The sequence below is a fragment of the Meriones unguiculatus genome, chromosome 4, assembly GCF_030254825.1.
Source record: "Meriones unguiculatus strain TT.TT164.6M chromosome 4, Bangor_MerUng_6.1, whole genome shotgun sequence".
NCBI lineage: Eukaryota > Metazoa > Chordata > Mammalia > Rodentia > Muridae > Meriones > Meriones unguiculatus.
The window spans coordinates 3,892,056-3,912,529 of record NC_083352.1 but is presented as its reverse complement, the minus strand read 5'-3'; the positions used below and the strand labels follow the sequence as shown (position 1 = coordinate 3,912,529).

Below are 20,474 nucleotides of genomic sequence, written 5' to 3'. Positions count from 1 at the left end.
GTTTGTAAAGCTAGCCCCTTAAAAATGTCAGCCCACTTCCTGATTTGCTCAGTGATGAAATCTAACTATTTATCTCTAATTTTTAATCTGTTTGGATAAATGTCTGTTCTGTATTTGTGGACTAGGGAACTGGCTAATGTGTAGGCCACAGTGTCACCCTGTGCTTTCTGAGAAAGTTAAAATATCTATAAGCCTTCAAAAACATTTAAAATGCTTTCAAAATCAGAGCTAAGAAAGATAGTTCATAAAAACGGTTGAGGTCTTTATGTTTGTTTGTTGTCTGGACTTCGGCATTCTGGGGATAAAACCTAGCCTCATACACAATGGGCAGGCACCTGGACACTAAGCTATCTTTTCAGCTCCTTATGGGCTTTGTATTTTGAAACACGGTCTCACTGAGTTGCCCAGCCTGGCCTTGAACTCACCCTGTAGTGTAGACAGGCCTCGGGACTGAGATCCTCTTGCCCCCTGCGTGGCTGGGAGTACAGGCCTGCGCCTCCTGGCTCAGCAGTTTTTGTTTTTGAAGCTGCACATTTAAAAATCATGGTCAGTCTGCTCACAAGGTCAGTGTTTACTGGTGAGACACCCACAGACATTCAAATGTCACCCTGGGCCCAAACGGTTACAGGGAACTGTCGGTGGCGCAGTCGCTTGAGTGTGTTGGTCTCTGTGGTCTGTCCCACGAAGCCACATGGTTTACAGATGTGTCTGTTCTCAGCTGGAGCAAGTAATCTGTACCCTACGTGGTGCTGGCGAACCCAGCAGTGGGTCGTCTTCAAGGAACATGTCTCTAAGTGGGTGTGATACGGTAGGAATGGTGCGGTGTTCACACTCAGACGGTTGTGGCATGGACCTTTCCGTGTGTGTTCACACTCAGATGGTTGTGGCATGGACCTTTCCGTGTGTGTTCACACTCAGACGGTTGTGGCATGGACCTGTCCGTGTGTGTTCACACTCAGATGGCTGTGGCATGGACCTTTCTGTGTGTGTTCACACTCAGATGGCTGTGGCATGGACCTTTCCGTGTGTGTTCACACTCAGATGGCTGTGGCATGGACCTTTCCGTGTGTGTTCACACTCAGATGGCTGTGGCATGGACCTTTCCGTGTGCAGTCTGTGACGGACCAAAATGATGTTGCAAAGTCTGCAATTACGATCGATGTCGCTCCAAGTGGAAGGAAGGTCAGCGTTCTCAGTGGGAGGCACGGTATTCGCTTATGAGTCTGACTGTGCAGTGTTCCTCCACCAGGGGCACTTACAGGTTTCTGTGGCTGTGACCCGGATGCAGCACCTGCCCTGTGACCTCTGGGGCCACACTTCACAGATTCGTGGACCTGACGTAATGGTGCACAAACAGGAAATAGCTAAATTGGTTTTTCTGCGTGAGTCCTGTTAGGTAACGGCTGACATTTTGTCATCAGCAGCTGTGGCTTGTCATTCCTCAGATGCCCTGTCCTGTCTGGAGGGGCTCACCCTGGCCTAGCTCACCAGACACAGAAACCGGCCATTTCTTTGTGCTTACTGTTGCCTTCACAAACAGCATCAGCTAAGTGGCTGTGCTGTAACGTCTCGAGGAAACACATGAAGTCATGAGGCCGTGAGGTCCATGATGTGGACACTAAAGGAGGATCAGGGAAAATGGGGATCTCCCTCAGGAGAGAGAGAGAGAGAGAGAGACGGAACTTGAGGTCCTCAGCTCACTTGCTCGGAAGTGTCTCCTCTCTTGTGGCACAGATCAGGGACAGATCCGGCAACAGATGCCTCCGTCTGATCCCAGGCCCCTGGTGACGTGACCTGTGGAGACTTCAAGCTCCATCACTGCTTCCTGTGCATTATATCAGCATTAAAAAGAAGCCTGGCTTCACATGCAGACGTGGGCTTTCTCCTCTGCTCCTCGTTAATCCTTCTATGTTCTCGGCTTAACATACCTTAAAGAATATTAAGTCGTGTGATGTTAATAGAGGTTTTTACAATGAGAAGTATGAAGTTGAGATGTCTCATTTAAATTATTAGGGATCAATTTAGACTGCTAAATATTAATGTCTAACATAGGTCATTAGAGTTACTCAAAGTATGCTGTGTAAAACATTTTGTTAGCATCTAGTTTGGCAAAGGACTTTTGGAACTTGAGTTAAATCGATAGGCAACCCACAGGTAAAGATAGGTTCTGGCATCAAATCATTTTACATCAGGCCTCCGGCTTCAGAAACCTTACTTCAGAGTTGCCTGTTTTAGCCTAGTTCCATTCTCTCTCTCTCTCTCTCTCTCTGAGTCAAAGTCATGGAATCTATCATTTGCTTGGAAATGATTGACTGGGGAAAACCAGAGGAGGGTGTGTCTGCCCAGTGTTCCCCAGGGACTCCCTAGGGAAAGTAAATGGACTTGGGAGTCAGTGCCCATGCTGCCCTGGGGTGCTGAGTGCTCCTAGCAGGCTAACAGCCTACTGCTAGTGCTCAGTAGCCAGCACAGAGACGGAGAGCCTGCCTCTGTCCTCCTAGGTAGACCAGTGACATTGTCTGGGTCCTTGAATGCCCACTCCTGTCATTGAACAAGGACCCCTCTGTACAGGTGCTGTGGGTGACGGCTGGTTTTGGTTGCAGAGTGTGACTTGCACCGTGGGCCCCCACTAGCAATTTAACATCAGCCGGTTGTTGTCACATTTTAGACATTTTCTCGTGGCCACCCCCTCGTCCATCTATTCTCATTGAGTTTGCCAGAGAGTCGAGGTGCAGATGTGTATGAGGTGTGTATATGCTCTGACGTATTAGCCCCTCTCAAAAAGTATCTTCAAAAGTAGAGTTCTGTTTCCTGGGTCGTTTATAATAGGTTTTATAGCCTCCTAGGGCAAGGGATGGTTGCCAGGTGGCCACCTCAGAAGGTCCTGGTTGCCCAACCGTGTGTGCAGGGCAGGGCAGGCAGCTAGGTTTCTTTAGCTCTGTGGAGTTCTTGCAAGGCTGAGTGTATATTGATTTTCTCTCCATTCCCCTTAACTTCATAACTTATCTGCAAGAAGCTTCATTTAGAAAAGCATGTATTTCACAAAACCAGATTTAGATACCAATATGATTCAGCAGGAACAGAGAAGGGCTTTACCTGTACTTCTACAAGCTGTTTGCCCGTGGCTTAGACTCTGGGGTAAGAGGCGCAGGAAGCAAGGCTCAACTCTGCTTCAGGCTGCTCGTGGTTTTGCGATTTTCGGCCCTGGATGCAAATGGTAGCTGCCTTGTGCTTCAAGCAAGTGTGTGTGTGTTTGTGTTTGTGTGTGTGTGTGGGGGGGGGGTTGAAAGCTGTGGAGACCCGGACAGCCGGGTTTAGAAATTACTGTGGACAGTCAGTGGAAGAAACACTTGGAAGAGCAACTTTTCAGAGGCAAAGGTTCAAGTTCTGTTTTGATGTTACCATTTCGTTCTTCATTGAAGCTTTAGGAACAGTAGGTTTGGCCTGAACCACACATCATATACATGAAGTAAAAACGTGAGGTTCCAGCCCTCCAGGTGTGCATTCACAGGTTCCCATGATGCTTCATCATCAAACTGTGAACCCTGAATTAAAAGTAAACATCAGGGCTGATTTGTAAGATGAATCAAAAATGCATTAAATTAGTTATGTGATTTGTTTCTGCTGAAAATATTTTCAAAACCACAGCAATTCCTGAGGCCACCCTGGCTGATGTGCCCTATGCTCCTGACCTCAGCTCATCAGCACCAGGCTTGGGACTGGGACTGGTGACCTGGTGGCTGAAGTGACTGTTGGGAAGTGACTTATCTGAGTAGAGGGAGCCAGCCACCTGTGATGCCTTGGTTAAGCAGTGAGAGAGAGAACAATCCTTACAGAGACCTTGGGGGAAGTTTGAATGAAGAGAGAACTTAATAAGCCAGACTTCGGACATAGGGATGCTATGGCATGGGTGGAGGAGTGTTCCTGAGGCTTTCAGATCAGAAGGGCATGGTGTGCTGCCCGTAAGAGACTGAATGGGTAGATGAGGTGGCCCTCAGTTAGAATGAGCCCTGGCTCTGGAGGCCTGGAACTACCGCCTCTCACTGTAGGTGACAGGACTGGCCTGAGGGACAGGCTTCTGTTTTTCTATAGATGTGTACCAAGCCTTGCTAGTACTTCCATGGTGGCCACTGTGCCAGCCACACCAAGTACAAACAGTTTCAGGAGGGGGAAAGCGTGAAGCTGGATGAAAACCTCAGGTAGGAATTAACCCATATATTTGCCTGTCAGTTTGTGTAAGCCTTAACTATGTCTTTTAAAGGCCGAGGACTAGGCATAAGAGGACAAGAATCAGGAAGGTGAACAATTTAGCATAGTACCTCTTGACCCCTCCTTGTCCTGCTGAAGCCACAGGACACTCCAGAATCACTTTGGGGAGAGGAAGGAATGAGTAATGTTCAGGCCTCATGGAACTGAGTTGTGTTTTATCCAGCAAGAAGAAACTGCCTAGAGGGAATGGGTTGTAAAGGTTCCCCTGGGGAGCCCTTTAGTCCCTAAGGTTGTGTTTTTACATTCTCCTGAGAATTGGAAAAAATGCCAAAGAGGCCTCAGTAACATCTCAGTTCGCCAGCCAGAAGCTCTAGCGAATCCTTCAGCAGCATACACGCAGATGCTTTACATTTGTCACCATTGTATACATTCATGTTGGGCTCTGCTTCACAGAAAGATTTCATTCCAAATGGACCGTGTTCACCACTTTAAAAAGGTCCTCTTCCATATTTCCAGGGAGGGCTATGTGCCTGTGAGTTGCACTGTACAAGTCGGGGGTGGCAGGGAGGGGTTGGCCACCATGTAGTCCCTGGGATTGAACCCAAGTCAGTAGGCTTAGTTACAAGCACCTTTATCCACTGAGCCATCTTCCCTATTCCATTTTTGTTTTTAATTGAGTGAACAGTAAATATCACATGTTCTTGCTAGAGGGACTAATGTAATTAAATAAACAACAATAAAAAAAAAACAAACCTAGCATCAGCGAACTCCCTTGACTTTGAGGTTGTATAATACCACCCAGGAAGTAACAAGCAACCTTGTGCATATGCATTTGTGTGTGTGCACAATCAAGAACCTTGAGGAAATATTAGTGAATCCAGGTATGGTAGCACATGCCTCCAGCACTTGGGAGGCAGAGGCAGGTGGATCTCTGAGTTCCAGGCCAGCCTGGTCTACAGAGTGAGTGAGTTCCAGGAAAGCCAGGACTACACAGAGAAACCCTGTCTTGAAAAACAAAAAATAAACAAACAAATGAAGTTTCAGGAAGTTGTTGTTGCTCTCATTATTATTATTATTATTATTATTATTATTATTATTATTAGTTTTTGCATGTGCAGCCACTGTTTTTTGTACAGTGGGACATGGAGGGAGGGAGTAGAGCATGGGTAAGACAAAGATATATTGTATACATGTACAAAATAAAAAAATTAAAGTATCAGTTTTGAATGAGTCTACAATGAATTGTGCTATCTGCTACTTTGTAACCACATAATACACTCGCTGACAACTGGCGACTTATTAGATAAATCACCTTAGTTGGTGTGGATTTGAACTTCAGAAGCCTCCTCATGCTTTCCTCACCTGTTGTTGCATCCTGGCCTGAAGGGTCCTCATGGCTGGTGGGTCTCTCTGGCTAGATCATGCGAGGCTGGAAGGACTGGGAGGCCATGCTTTGTTCTGGAGCTTTAGTATCTTAATGAGCCTGCAAGCTTGGCGCTCTCTGAGTGTGTTGTTACTGTTAGCACTTGCAGAAGGACTTTCATTAGGAAGCTCTTGTTTCAGTGTATCAGAGAAACTCCCCATTAGGGAAGATCTTTCAGCAGCATGGCCAGCAAGAAAGGGAAGGAGGAGAGCTTTTAGCTGGGAGCATCCAAGGGGTTTTGTATCAGTAGTCTTCATTCTAAAGATTTGCTTCGAAAATTAATTGGAGCAAATAATCTCAAGGGAGGGGAAAAGCAAGATTTGTAGAGCAAGGAGGGTACTTGTCCTCACAAGGAGCGGGCTCTTCATCCTGCAGCTGAATCAATACGACACTAATTATTTCTGGTTATCCTTTATGGGTTTGTAAGACATTTCTTTTGTTCTGTGTAATAAAAAACCCATTGTTTGATCAGTGACTGACTAATTATGATAAGTAATTTGAAACATTCTTGATGAAACTTGTCTGTTAATTAACATCAACAGCACATGGAAACTACCAGGACAACAAAGGCTCTGAGCATGCGCTGTTCCTGGAGTTGATGGGATCTCTCTGGCATGCCCAATAAATCTCGATGCCAATGGTTAAAAAAATAACAAACAGGCGGAAAGTTCTGATTCACCGCCGGGCAAGGGTTGCTGTAAAGTTGCACAGAAGAGAATTGGAATATTACAAGGGCGGGGGTGAGAACCAAGTGTCAGCAGGCCTGATGGCTCAAAGGAAGGAGACTTCATCCTTTTGTTTTTTGGGTTAATTTGTACCCGGAAGACACCATTGGTGAATCAGTACAATGATGTGATGTCGTGGTTGGGGGTGATTGGTTAACACCTGGCTCTTTTGATGATTGTCTTTAAGGAAGTTCACTTTTATCAACTCAGTGGCTTTTCTTTTATGCTTTTTTAGATTTCTACCCGGACAAGGCCTGGTACTATACCCACAGATAGGAGACAAATTGGATATTATTTGCCCCAAGGTGGACTCTAAAACTGTTGGCCAGTATGAATATTATAAAGTTTATATGGTTGATAAGGACCAAGCAGACAGATGCACTATTAAGAAGGAGAATACCCCCCTGCTCAACTGTGCCAGACCAGACCAAGATGTGAAATTCACCATCAAGTTTCAAGAATTCAGCCCTAACCTCTGGGGCCTGGAGTTTCAGAAGAACAAAGATTATTACATCATATGTAAGTATAGTTCTCTGTCTTCATTTTGTAGACATTAGAATAAGCTAACTAGGTTTGTATTCATTTTTGTTTTCTTTAAATTACCATGGTAAATAATTTGTTGAGAAGCTTTGTTCATTTTTTACAAAAATAATTGAAAGTCGGGACCCTGTAGTAACAGTATTAAGTAAATATACTCAGCAGGGTGAACCTGCCAGGATTCTTACGGTGTTAAAATAAGTAGACTATACGCAGGGCCTCAGCATCACTAACAAAACCATCCTTAAGGACCTTTGGTGAGGTTTTGATAGGTAAATCTGTGTAATGCTTTTTCTCTCTGTCCATCCATCCATCCATCCATCCATCCACTCATCCATTTAGTGTGCATTCTGTTCTAAGAATTGTGCTTCAGAGCCAGGACTTGGTAGAGCAGAGGGTAACAGTGGTACCATTCGCCAAAATATCAGTCTAGATGGGGGAGTGGTGGGGGAGCTCAGAACCTAGAAGCATGGGGCTTACAGACAAGTGCTGGTCTGGGTGGTCATGCTACACCCTGATTAAAAAGAGGCAAGCATAAGTGTGCTGCCTGAATACCACCACCGTATCTGTCACAGTGATGTGGCCTTCCTTCAGGAGCAGAGGAGAGCTATCCACTGAGGTACATCGGAAGTGCGCTTGTGAGCTAAGCCCATGGCGACACATGCCTGTTGCACACACATGAAAGTTAGCTCCAGGCAGGTGTGTCCCCAGTGTCATGTGTCTTGGTACAGTGAAGTCTGGTATACAGAGACAGCTGCTCACGTGATTCCAACAATGGCTTCTGGTTAGTTTGTCTGGTTTAAAGGGGTACCCTTTGTGGGCTTTGTTGTTGTTTTAAATTGTAGTGTTTAGGACGAAATCTGTGACACATGTAGGCGGGTGTGGGACCACTGAGCTACGTCCCCAGCCTTCGGGACACACTCTTCAGTCTTTCCCGACTTCAGCTCCTCATGGCGCAGTTGGCCACTGGCTCTCTCCAGTTACATCCTGCTCTGTACACTACGGAAGCAGCAACTTACTGCACATTCATCTAGTGTTCCTTGGTGTATGTTTTTTACATTAGTAATTAAAGCAAAGGTGGTCATGGGCATTAATTATCTTGTTGGTTGCTTCAGATGCCGCAGAGACTCAGAACAGAGTCTTTGAAGCTAACATGATATGTAGAGAATAGATTTCTAAGAGTAACAGAAAAGGACAAAGTGGGAAGTTAGATAGTTAATGGAATAATTACCATAAAATGGAAATAAAAGCATTCTAAGATGGAGCAGGGCAGATGGGGTGGTAAGACAATAGGGCCCTCCTTGAAGATATGAAGTAGTTACAAGGTCAAAATAATGGCGGCTAAGCGTTTGGGAACACACCCATCTGAAGAAAGACTTACTGGATGCCATGAGCTAGCATGACTTTTGTAGCGATGAAACTGTCCTCTTCGGAAGGCTGCTGCTCCAGATGAATGGAAAAAGAAAGGCTCAAAGAGATCAGCTGTTCCCAAGAAGGGAGATGCCCAACCCTGACTGAATGCTGCCAAAGGAAACCTAGGGTTCCGCATTGGGTTGGGGGTACCCACAGGCCTCCGTGACCATAAGCTTAGACTGCAGAAAGATGGCGTTGAAAATCCCAGCCTCCTACCTAGGGCAAGTGGGAGCCTGGTAAACACGTTAAAGGTTTAACCTTTCATTTGAAATAATATACGCAAAGCGCAGGGAAATGAGTGGTTTACCAGCATGCCCTAGCGCACCGCAGTCAGCCTGTCATCACCGCGCCGCAGCAGCGTGGGCGAGGTTGGTTTGGACTTGCACACACACTTTAATCTGTAGTTAAAGTAGCAATCTGCCCAATAATGGCAATCTGTCTGTTTGTTTGTTTTTGGAGAACTCATTAGGCCGCGTTAACAGGATTTGAATATGCTTCTCACTACTCTGGCCCTCAGAACTGTCCTTAAGAGTTAGGACTTGCCGTGTCAGAGCATAGGGTGGCTTGTAATTCAAGATGCTCTCAGCCTGAAAGCCAGTCCACCCTACACACAAGATTCTTTATACATTCAATAACTAGAAACCATCTTTAAAGAGCCTTGGCTGTTCTGTTGCAAGCAGTGAGGTATTGTGGGAATGCTGCTTCTGACATGGTGTCTCCAGGCCTGAGAGTGGCTCAGGACCTTTCCAGGAAGCCCAGTGCTGCTTGCTGCAAAGTCAAAAGGCTTCCCTACATCACAGGCACAAGAGCGCATTCAGATAGATATCAACATGCAGAAGCCTGGTCCTCACCCGCCCCAAAGCACTGTCCACTGCCTTACAAGTTCCCTTGAAAGGAGGGGAAAGGTAAGATCAAATTTTAGAATAGCACCAAAACAGCTAAGGAACTTGGGAAAGTCACCAATTTTCCTATCAAACAGGTGTGTGCAGGAGACACACACACACACACACACACACACACACACACACACACTCGCAGTCACATTTCTTCTTTTTTCAGAGGAAAGTGTGTAGACATCATCTTTATCCTGGAACATTAATGAAGAGGGCCGGGTAGCACGATAGGAAATGCTCATGTCCACAAGTGTATTTTTAATACTACAAAGGGTTGGTTCACTTTGAGATAGCAAATAATGACAGTGTTTGAGGTGCTGACTCCAAGTCAGCGTCTGGCTGGCCAGCGCTTTCACCTCAGGCAGTATCAGGAGCATGAAATGTTGGTTTCCATCCTGGGGGGAGGGGGCATGCCCCGGTGGGGACATACGCGTGGCTCTGCCGATGTCAGCTGTCTCCCCAGACTCCGGAGCCTTACATCTTATGTCTGTTGCCTGAGCTTAATGGGGAAGTGACTTTCATTTCCTTCTCTAGAACATTCTTTTATCACTGTTGTCCAAACTGAAGGTCAGACTTACAGACCCTCTGCGGGGTCACCAATACTTCCCAGCTAAAGCCAGCACAGACTGGTCCCAGCTTTTTCACAAGGATTTTTCATTTGATTTGTAATGTTAAATAACTTAAATTCCCTGCATCTGTGGGTTTGACAGTAAACACTGATGTTTGATTGGGATATGTTTTATACCCACCACATCTCCACTGAATTCCCTTACGAAGAGACACTGTGGAATGATAGGACCCTCATTAATCCTCCTGCATGGTGATTGTTTGCTTTGACATGTGGCAAAATGGTATATATGGGGTTTCTTCATGTTTAGAATTGACTTTTCAAGCGGCCTATTTCAGTAATTAGCCTTGGGCTTAATTTGCATAATCAGCTCTTCTAATCACAAGTGATGTAAAGACGTTGTGACCAAGTAGTCTGAAAATGCCCATGCTCTTCGTTACATCCAGATCCTTAAGGACCTTAAAAACGGAGCTGGGTCTTACTATTAACGGAGCTGGCAGTTATTTTTATTGTGTCTCTTCATTTAATTGTTTATGAAATAATGACACATGATTTTATCCATTTACCAAAGAAGTTGACTGTTGGCTATCTTCTTATAAACAAGCCGTCCAGTCTGTGTTAGGAAGGAGTCCATTCTGAGTGCCCAACCCTCATTTCTGCCCACGCATCTCAGGGCTAACTGAGGCAGCAAGCTCCTTGTGTAGGCCTTGAAACTGTCCTGAGGCAGGTGCTGTGGGCTGGTGCCCAAGCTGAGAGGAAACCTTGCAAACTCTACACAGAATGACTATGTGAGTGAGGTTGGAAGCTAGGGAATCCTGTTACAACTCTGGTGCCCAGGGGCCCCACAGGGCTGCCTAAAGACTTCCCGCTGCCCCTTGCCATTGCTTTTCAATATTGTTTTATTGTATATCCATAAGCAGGTCATAGTCTTCTAGCATTGTCTAGAAGTTACCATTTCTAAAGATTATTTGATTGTTTCTGAGTTTGGGGAGAGCCTACTTGAAGTCAGCTCTCCATCCAGCCTGCCTTGATAAGCCATCCTGTCTGGGGAGCCTCTGTTTCTTAGACTTCTTTAATGGGAGTGTGCAGAACTGGAAGGCCCCACGTACACTGTTGAAATTATTTTAAGCATACATTCCACTTTAGAGTAAAAGATAAATAAAAATTACAAAATAAAAAGAAATTATGAGGATGTTATGACCATGGGGTCTGAAAATCCCCCTGTTCTTCATTTGCACAAACAAAAACCAGGTAACAATATTAAAGAAGCAAAACAATAGTTTGTTCTTTATTTTGGTTGAACATGTGCTGCATTTTTTTTCTGGCTTTGATTTGCTCATTTTGGGCGATGAGTGGGCAAGTTACACTAAACGCGTCCTAGGTGTCCTGTACTGTCTCTCTGTGGAAGCACTCACGCCAGAGCAGCTTTCAGATGCCCCTTGACATGAAGATAGTTTTTAGAACATGTGAGAACACATGACAGCCGTAAAGAGATTATGGAGTTTATTTAATGGGTTATCTATGTGTGGTTGTACAGCAGCCGCACACCCCCTTCATTAGATACCAGATAACTTTAGTGATACAGAAACTGCCTTCTGCCTTCCTGTCCCCTGCCTAGCTGGCAAACATTTGTGTTTGGTTCCTTCATTGCGCCCAGTTGCTGAGTTCAGGCCTCCAAACACATTTTCTCCATAGCTGTTCTTTTTGCGATGGGATGTTGCCAGAGACTTTACAGTAGAAGGCAGAGTATACACCACACTTAGAAACGCAGGTTGGCATGGGAGCTGTGAGTCTCGAGTCTGGCCATCCTGGGCTTCGTGTGCCAATAGACAAGTAACTCAAGCTACCTTTCTGCCTCGGTCTTCTCTTCCTTAGAACGGACATCATGAGAACACTTCTCATGGAGCAGACGTGAGTTCCCATGAGGAAAAATATGGTGTCCGTGTGTGGCCACCGACCAAGCGACCAAGCACAAGTTAACATTGGAACAGGGAGAATTGAGAAGCTGGAGGTGGGAGGCAAAACTGGGGTCCATGGCAAGATGGCCCACCTGGGAAGGATGGGTCCAGAAAGAATCCTTGGTTCATAGCCTGGGCTTAAACAAAACCACAGGGAGTTGCCGAAACCCAGCTATCCTGGGTTGCTCTACTCATTAGATCTTGCCACTTTGTCTTCTTTGACTATCATTTAAGTCCTTTTTTTTGCTTGACTAAGAAGCATGCATTTGTGGGTGATTTGTTCTGGAATTGTCTGAACTTGCTAGCAGGTTCCATGACAGACCCTGAAGGCTCAGACAGGGAGGAGCCTGGACACACCTACAACTGTGGTCCTTATTTCCAGTTCACCTGCATCTCATGTGCTCTGGTTCCCTAGCACACACAGATTTCTTCATCAGTCACCATGCTAGGGTTTCTTCATGGGTGCCATCTTTGGGAAGCCTCCCTCAGGAATCAGGAGGAGCCATGCTGAATACAAGGTAAAAAAAGAGGTCAGCTTTGCTCCTGTCTATCTTGGGACTGCACTGAGACACTCGAGGTTCCTGAGTCTAGCAGAGTCACAGCCACCTGGATGCTAGCCGGGTGTCCGGAAGATGAGGCTACCAGTGGTGGGACTCTGATCAGTTACTGGCATCTCCTGGGAAATGGGGATAGCAGGTCTCGGGGAGAGCAGACAGTACCACCTCTGCTCTGAAAGTAGCCAGCAATAAGAAAACGGATTTGCAGAGTGAGAAGCAACAATTGAGGAAGAATAAACACCATCTATGCACAATAAGTAAGATGAGAGATAAAGGATTTAACACAGCTGAGAAGTTATCCAGGAATTATTCAAAATAAAGCTGTCTTTATTATTTCATAAAACTCATCCTTATATCTCTACCCTTGTATTTATAGCTTGTTAACGGTTCACACAGATATATAAATAATTGAACAATGCTGGAGACCTACTGCATAAAAGAGGACACGTTTCTTTCTTAACAGCTCTTAAATATTCATTGTGAAGATAAAATTTTAAAGCAATATAAATACTTAAAAAAATAGCGAAGAGGCAGAGACAGACATTTTGGAAGGGGGAAGATTACTTTGAGGAAAACTGATTTATATAGTTCTTAAGGGGCTCAGAATCATTCCTATAGCTCTAACTGAGTCTAGTTGTGCTTGATCCTTGGGGAGGTGCTGTGGCCCTCACGCCTGTCTCACTGTCAAGTCTAGCAGCACAGGAGATAGAAACATTTCATTGCTGTGCGGGAGCCCAGACAGTGCTAGCGGCTTAGCACACTATACATGTCAGGGGCCAAACCCAATGCTGGGCCTTCAAATCTTTAGGCCACCATTGTAAGTATGTAACAATGGCTCCTGGGCCACATGTGCACTGTAAAGAGAACATGCAGAGATGTGTGGTGTATGTGCAATAGCAGCAAAGTGAGTATGCGTGGAAACTAATAGTGATGATGGTGTACAGATATGCAGAGCACACGCATGGCAGTCGGACACTGGAGCATGGTGGAGAGTGAGTAGATGGGTGGGCATGGGGTGCGTGGATGTATGGATGGAGGACGGTGAGCGGGCAGATGCATGGTGGATAAGTAGACAGGTGGACATGTGAGTGGTGGGTGAGACGGTGGGTGGGTGGTGGTGGATAGACAGATGGTGGGCGGAAAGCAAGGTGGACTGATGGATGACTCCAGCCCTGGGCAAGAGCATAATTGATCTCATTACAGAGGAACCAGGCTATGTGTTGCTGAATGGCAGCTCTGCTTTGAAAGTCACTTTGCATTAGTGAATTAACCCAGATTTTTCTGTTCCCACTGCAGAAGTGTGGAATGAAGTTGTTCTTTTATTGAAATAAACACGCAAGAAGTTGCCCTGGATTCTTTAAGAAGAGAGCATGTCCTGCATGGAGTCAGGCGCACATGTAGAGCAGATTTAAACACGGCACTTCCTCAGGTTGCTGCTGGTCTCTCAATGGCCAAAGCGAATAATGCCGTGACCGTCTGAGCTGTTGCTGCCCCTCCTGAAGTGCTCTGTCCTAAGCTGCGGCAGACACTAGTTCAGCCCCTGCACAAGCTGCTCGCTACCATAGCCGGGAGCTCTACTCGGATGGATGTTTTTCACTTCCTGCTGCTCTTTCTGTAATTACTGGGTCATTAGTATCACTGTCTGCAATTAGTGACAGTCGAGTGAGCAAGAGGATTGTGGGATGTCCTTCCCTGTCCCCTCTGCCCATGAACCTTTTACTCCCACCCTTTTCCAGCTAGATATTTCCATATTGCCACAAACGTATTTTTCAAAGATGAAGACTGTTGAAAAGCCAGAGAGTAGAGAACGGGTTATGTGCTACAAATAGACTACGCATGGCTCCTGAGCTGCATATTTTCATGAGCTGTTAGCACTGTCCTGAAGAGGAAGTTTGAGTTTTAAAAATCTGGGGTCTTAAGTTACTACAGAATAGAGAATTATGTTTTATCTTTAGAACTATTATATCATTCTTTTTATAAAAATGTGACTTTAGTCCTTACTATTGAAATGGTCATCTGACAGCCTATTTTTAAAACACAATTCTCTTAGTAGTTTTAGCTCATGTCAGTGGTGACTTCTATGTAGAGGTAATTATTACTTTCCTGTTGACTATACTGTCCTCACTTTAATGACTCAATTGTAGCAATAACAAAACACCTAGAAGTATATGAATAAGAAAAGTATGTTTTAAATGAAGTCACAGTAAAAATATCATTATTATTATTACTATTATTATTTTACCTAGCGAGAAATTCTGCCTGTATAAATCACCATAGAGTTATAATAAAATCTTAGACTAGAAAGCAACATTTCTCCTCAACAGAATTCTTTGAAAATCAAGAGAGTGACCTGGCAGAAGCAATATTTTGAGGAAAACCAGACAGCTTCATAACTGATCTCTCACATTTAAGCATCTCTTGAATTAAAGCAAGACCAAAAGGTAGTTTATTTCCGGCACTGCTTTCACTTTTCTAGGATAGTGTCAGGACTGAAATGCAGAGTCCAAAACAGAAACTTTTGATGCTAGCAGTTCTGTGCAAATGCCTGCAATCCCAAAAGATCCCACAATCTGAAAGATTTCTGGTCCTGAGCATTGTGGATGGGCTTCTTTCTCACTTCTTAGCCCAGACTAGCCTGAAAGTCACTGTTGACTCGGTTAACCGCTAACTCATGAGATCTAGCTATTTCTGCCCCCTGAGTGCTGGGATTAGAGGTGTGTGCCACCACACCCGGCCTGCAGCCTATTATTCTTGATGTGTCCTCTCATATATGTGCACACACTCTCTCTCTCTGTAAGCATGTGGTGCACAGACATGCATGTGTCTGCCGTGTATTTCTGTTTCATTCTTTTGTGAGCCATTCACTTTTGAGGACTATTTATTGAAGGTCACTAACTCTTTGGGTCATCCAGGATGGTCACATACTTAATCACTGTATAGTTTTCAGTGATTGAAAGGTTTTACAAGTTAGTGGTGCACTCCTATAATCCCAGCACTCAGGAAGGCAGAGGCAGGCAGATCTCTGTGAGTTCAAGGCCAGCCTGGTCTACAAAGTGAGTCAAGGACAGCCAAGGCTACACAGAGAAACCCTATCTTGAAAAATTAAAAAGCTAAATAAATAAATATTTAAAAAGAAAGAGGAGGGAAGGAAGGCAGGCTTTTGGAGTGACCCATGATAAATCTTATGCTTCAGCTATGACATTCCTCATTAGATATTGTGGCTGTCCTCCCAGTGGATTGCTGTCTTTTGAGGTCCAAGCCTTGTTTACTATGCTGGCTCTTGTACACAGAACTCTATACAGTGTCCTTGGGCCTGAAAGTAGCCAACTAGCGGATGCCATTAAAGTCTTCCCAGCATATATCCATATAAAGACAGCTTGCTAGAAGATATGTCCAAATGGCTACATTTTTAAATACTTCTGTTTCTGAGCGATCAATGAACTATCCAATCATAGTTCATATAGAATGTTTGAGCTCAGAGAAAATAAAACACACACAGAAAACCCTACCTGTTTGTACACTGTCCATGGCTTCTGTCATTCTTTAATTCTGGGAGAGAAGATGGGATGTCTAAGTTGTGAGGGTTTGTTTGGTTTATTGTTGTTGGTGGTGGTTTTTCCCTAGATTGACTTGTTCCAAGTCATTCTGCCTAGTGCAGAAGCAAATTTATTGTATTATGTGGAAACTACTGGGGCAATTATTCTCTGTGCATGATTAGTTGCTTGGAGACTTTGAAATACAGTAACAGTACCATAGTGTTAATGGGAGTGATCCTTCCTGTGACTTGGGTCCTTGTTCCGTTGGATGAGAAACACACACATCCTTCGTCACTGCTGGTTTATGATGTTTAAGTACGGACAGTCCCCTACCTGCAAAGAGAGTTGATCCAATGTGAACGTCAGCACAGCAAGGAGCCACGTTTGGTTGAGTTCTTGTTTATATTTGTTTTATGTCCTGTTGAATCAGTGTTTCTTTCTGAAAATGCTTTGCTGTGTGCTTTTGTTTATTCATGAGTCAGCGTGAGCGACTGTACCATGGTGCTTTTGCTCAGGACAAGAAAGCTTGGCATTAGGGAATGAGATGCTCTGAGACAAGGGAGGTTGCACTCTTGCAGTTTAGCCAGTTTCCTGTGAGCTCCTTGGAAATCAAGGAGATACATTCCACTCTTTCCCTCAGGAGCCACAGTGGAAAATAGTTTAAAAAAGAAAAAAATAATTTTTTCTCTTCCAAGTACTTTGAACTGATATTTGTTTCAGCCATTTTCTCACTGTCCTTCTTAAAAACAAGCATTGATTTTTGGCTTTTCCTGGACATTATTATTTCTGTGTTTAGGACTTTTCTGCTTCTGTAGCATGTCAGTTATCTTTGAGAATGGCCTTGCTAAACCAGGCATGAAAACACATTAACTTGGGCTCTAGAGACTGAATCCCATCTGTGTGGTGTATACTCAGAATCTGTATTATATTTTTGGAATTTAAACTGATACCAGACTAAGTAAAAAGTTCCTAGCTCCCGAGCTTGTATGTTGATGTGAAATAACCGTATCTTGACCAGCATCCTTGCTTCCCAACTTACGTGTCTCTCTCTTTTTGTTTTTTCCTGTTGACACTTAGAGGTGCAGTTCTGGTGGGGGACACTGCAGTCTGGTTCTGTGTGTTGGAATGACTTTGAAGTCCTGTGTTTCTCTGGATGATGCTTATTCCATTTGCCAGTTCAGCCCCTGCTAGTTCTTCAGATGTCTGCGCTGCGCTTGGTGTGTGTGTGTGTGTGTGTGTGTGTGTGTGTGTGTGTGTGTGTATGTGTGTAGGGAGTCTCACCCAAGAAAGCAGAGTTTAGCATGGCCAGTCTATAATACATGGTGGGCAAAGGACAGTACAGATAGAATTTGGTGTTGGCAGAGATTCTTCTAAAATGCTGACTATTAGCTAATCAAAGACATCCATCAAGGTCAGCCCTACACAGGGACAGAGCTTCTGTGGTTCTCCTGGCCCTGTATACTTATCATGTGTCTCTTTGGTGAACTTGCTTTGATTAATTGATACATTTACTTTCAAAGCCTGCCAATCTGCAAGTCCCTCGTGGTCACGTAGAGTAGCTTGACCTGTCTTCCATGGTGTGGCTACATAGTGTAGGCAATCATCCACTACTTTGTTCATAGAACCCAAAGATGTGTCCTTTGTCGGAATGGTACTGAACCTTAGAATGTTTGGCTCCTCTCTTCCCCAGTCTCTTTGGGAACAAGGCCCACATGTGGACTCTTCCACCCTCCACCTGAGGACCCCAGTCTTACTCACTGGCCTCTGTAGCCACCTGTTACATGGTGCTGGAGCAGAACGGCTACAGCCACGAAGACATGTTGGATTTCAGTGCTCCTCCCGACCGGATGGTCTGAGAATCCGGGATCTTCAGCGCTGTCTATTCCCACCTGTAGTTCTCTCTGCGCTCATACAGCTAGCACCACTGCCCCGTAAGAGCGGCAGGTCCTCGGAAGCTCAAGCGTCTCAAACTGTGTATTTGCTTTGTTGTTTGTTTGTTCTGAGATGGAGTCTTCCCATGCTTCCTGCACTGGCTTCAACCCCTCAGTCCTCGTCTTAGACTTCTGAAGTCTAGGACTGCAGACATGGCAAACAGCCGGGTCAGGGTGCTTTTCTGCTGAGCAGTGGCCTTTGCTCACAGCGGAGGGGACAGGAGAGTGTGGCAGTGCTGAGTTAGGAGAGTTAGACCTGGGAAGGAAAAGCTTGTAAAAGCCAGCCGTAAAATGCCCCTGTGTCTCTATTAAGCCTGTCTCCCAACTGGATGGAGAAACTTTTCAAGTAATGTTTAATCTTACAAAGTCTGTTTCCTCCCAGCTAGGCCAGGGGAGAACAATGTCTGGGAACTAAATAAAAGTTTAGGTATAACAGTGTTATTTTTCCTGTCTCTTGGTGATTCAATGCAAATTTATCCATCTGGTGACTCAATAATTGTGGCCACATTAGATAATGCTGGTAGAGTTATACAAAGAAAAACTAAGCATAATAGGTAACATTTATTTTTAAGTTAAAAATTCCCTGGGACATTCAAATGAATGATATAAAAAGTTGCATAACTATCTAATGAAATGGAAATAGATTTTATTTCCAAGTATTAGCAATTTTCTTACTGTGTTTTAAAGTCAGTGCTGGGCCTCCTGAAGCTCCTGCAGTCTAGGTTGATGTGGGGTGCCCAGGGCACCAGCATCCTGATCTTGGGAGGTGTCGCAGTAGTTCGGGGCCGGGAAGGAGGTGCAGTCACAACGCCGTGGGCCAGGTCCTCCAGACTGAGAGTGATTTTACCTGCTGAGAACCTGCCTGAAGTCACATTCACATCCGTCTCAGGCTCGTGTCTCATATAAGGCTTTTGTCTGCTCTTTGGCACTCCTGGCGGTTTCTGTTGGGATGAACATCTGAAAATGGATCTTTTCCATGACGAGTTATCACACAGCAATCCTAGCCGGACCCGTGACTTCTGCTGAAGTGGCCCCAGCAGCTTACAGGAGGAGGGGCTCCTTCTGGCTTGCAGTCTACGGGGTTACAGGCTGCTGTGGCAGCAGAAAGTGCCTTGTCACTTGACAAGCAGGATGAAACTGCTCGCTTACATCTAGAGGATCAGGAAGCAGTGAAAGGGCCAGGCGGCTGCCGTCCTCACTGTCCTCACTCTGAGGGACTGCACCCCGGGTGCTAATACTTACCTGTGGGCAGGTCCTACCCCTCAGCGGTCTCCGTCTGGGAAGAGAATGTGACATACTCAAAGACACGAGTTACAGTTGCCCTGCAAGGCTCTTGATCCCATCAGTTGGCATTCAAAGTTGGATGTCGCCACACCTTCCATCATGGCCCTCGGAACATCATGCAGTCTGCCCTGTGCACCAACAGCTGGTCCTGAGGCCTTCCCAGGCTCTTCCGAGTTCGAGGCTAACTTGAAAGGGAAGGCAGCTGAGTTTGCAGGGAGAAGAAAGACTGTTCCTGATCAGAAAGCTTTTTTGGCCCAGTCCTTTCCGCCCTCCCCACCAGACTGACGCAGTATCCCACCACCTCTGTTTTTTTTCTTTCATTTTTTTGGTTAATCAAGGGGGAAGAAAGTTTCAGCCTTTAAAGCTATGACGTGGTTTCCGTTTTCCACAACTCTATCTCCCTCCCACAGTTCTGTGGTCTCTGGATGCTAAAACACGGGTTGAAATTTACAATTTCTTTAGAGATCTTTACACCTTTGGAGGTGGAGATCCTTTGAGGTAAAGCTGGGGAACTCAGCACAGTTCTGACTTAGAAGAGGCACTGACTTACAAATTAAAAAAAAATTATATATATATATATATATATATATATATATATATATATATATATATGCATGCTGCCCCCTGTGCTCACAGCCCTGCTGGGTGGATTCAGCAGTGGCCCTGCAGCCACAGGTGCTTGCAGGCAGCGGAGTTTCCAGCCTGCCTTCTTTTTGATTCTTCTTTCTCTCAGTCTGAATCTTATTTTTCCCTTAAGGATCAAACCAAAGAGATCTGTAGTCCTCCCTGGCCCCTATAGTCCTCCCTGACCCCTGAAGTCATCCTTCCTGACCCCTGCTCAGCTTTCAGTTATCACTGTCCTTTGTCAGATGAGTGTTGAAACTTTCAGCAAGGAAAAAAAAAAGTTGTTCACTTAGTTTTCAATAGGATGCACTTTAGCACAAAGTGCCTTATGCATTTGTGAGTCTAAAACTTGGTACTGTCCTCAAATTACCAAACTAAACATTTGATAAGTGATTTCATGAAACATTGCTTTCCTGTGTTTTTCTGTACGGAGACATCCTGATCCCTGAGAGGTGAAGTGAGATGACTCTAAGCAATCCCTGAAGACTCAGCATTGCCCGGCACCACTTCAGAGACAGTGCTGAGACGGCCCACACCATGAGCAGCCTTAGGAGAGGGGCCTGGGGCTTAGCCATGTTTTTGCTGAAGGGAAAGAAGAGGAGGCAAATGCAAACAGTAACAACAAAGGCCCTTTTAGTTTTGCAGAAGCACAGTCTCTCTCCATGATCATTTTGACTTCTCTGGCAAACATTTTCTCCACAGTCTACGAGTGGATACTGTTTAGCTTACTGCACCTCCCCAGTGAAGTTATTATGGCAACTATGACCTGTTTTCCCAGGAAAAACTCAAGTGTCAGCAACAGCAAAGACTGAGATATGA

General features: G+C 45.0%; 1 protein-coding gene across 1 annotated transcript in view; it reads left to right on the top strand.

Moving 5' to 3' along the window:
- The window catches only part of Efnb2 (ephrin B2), a 42,048-nt gene that overhangs the window by 14,476 nt on the left and 7,098 nt on the right, over window positions 1–20,474 (top strand). Inside the window, exon 2 of the mRNA XM_021644822.2 lies at window positions 6,590–6,873. Within this exon, the coding sequence (XP_021500497.1) occupies window positions 6,590–6,873 (284 nt within the window). The remainder of the gene's footprint in view (window positions 1–6,589; window positions 6,874–20,474) is intronic.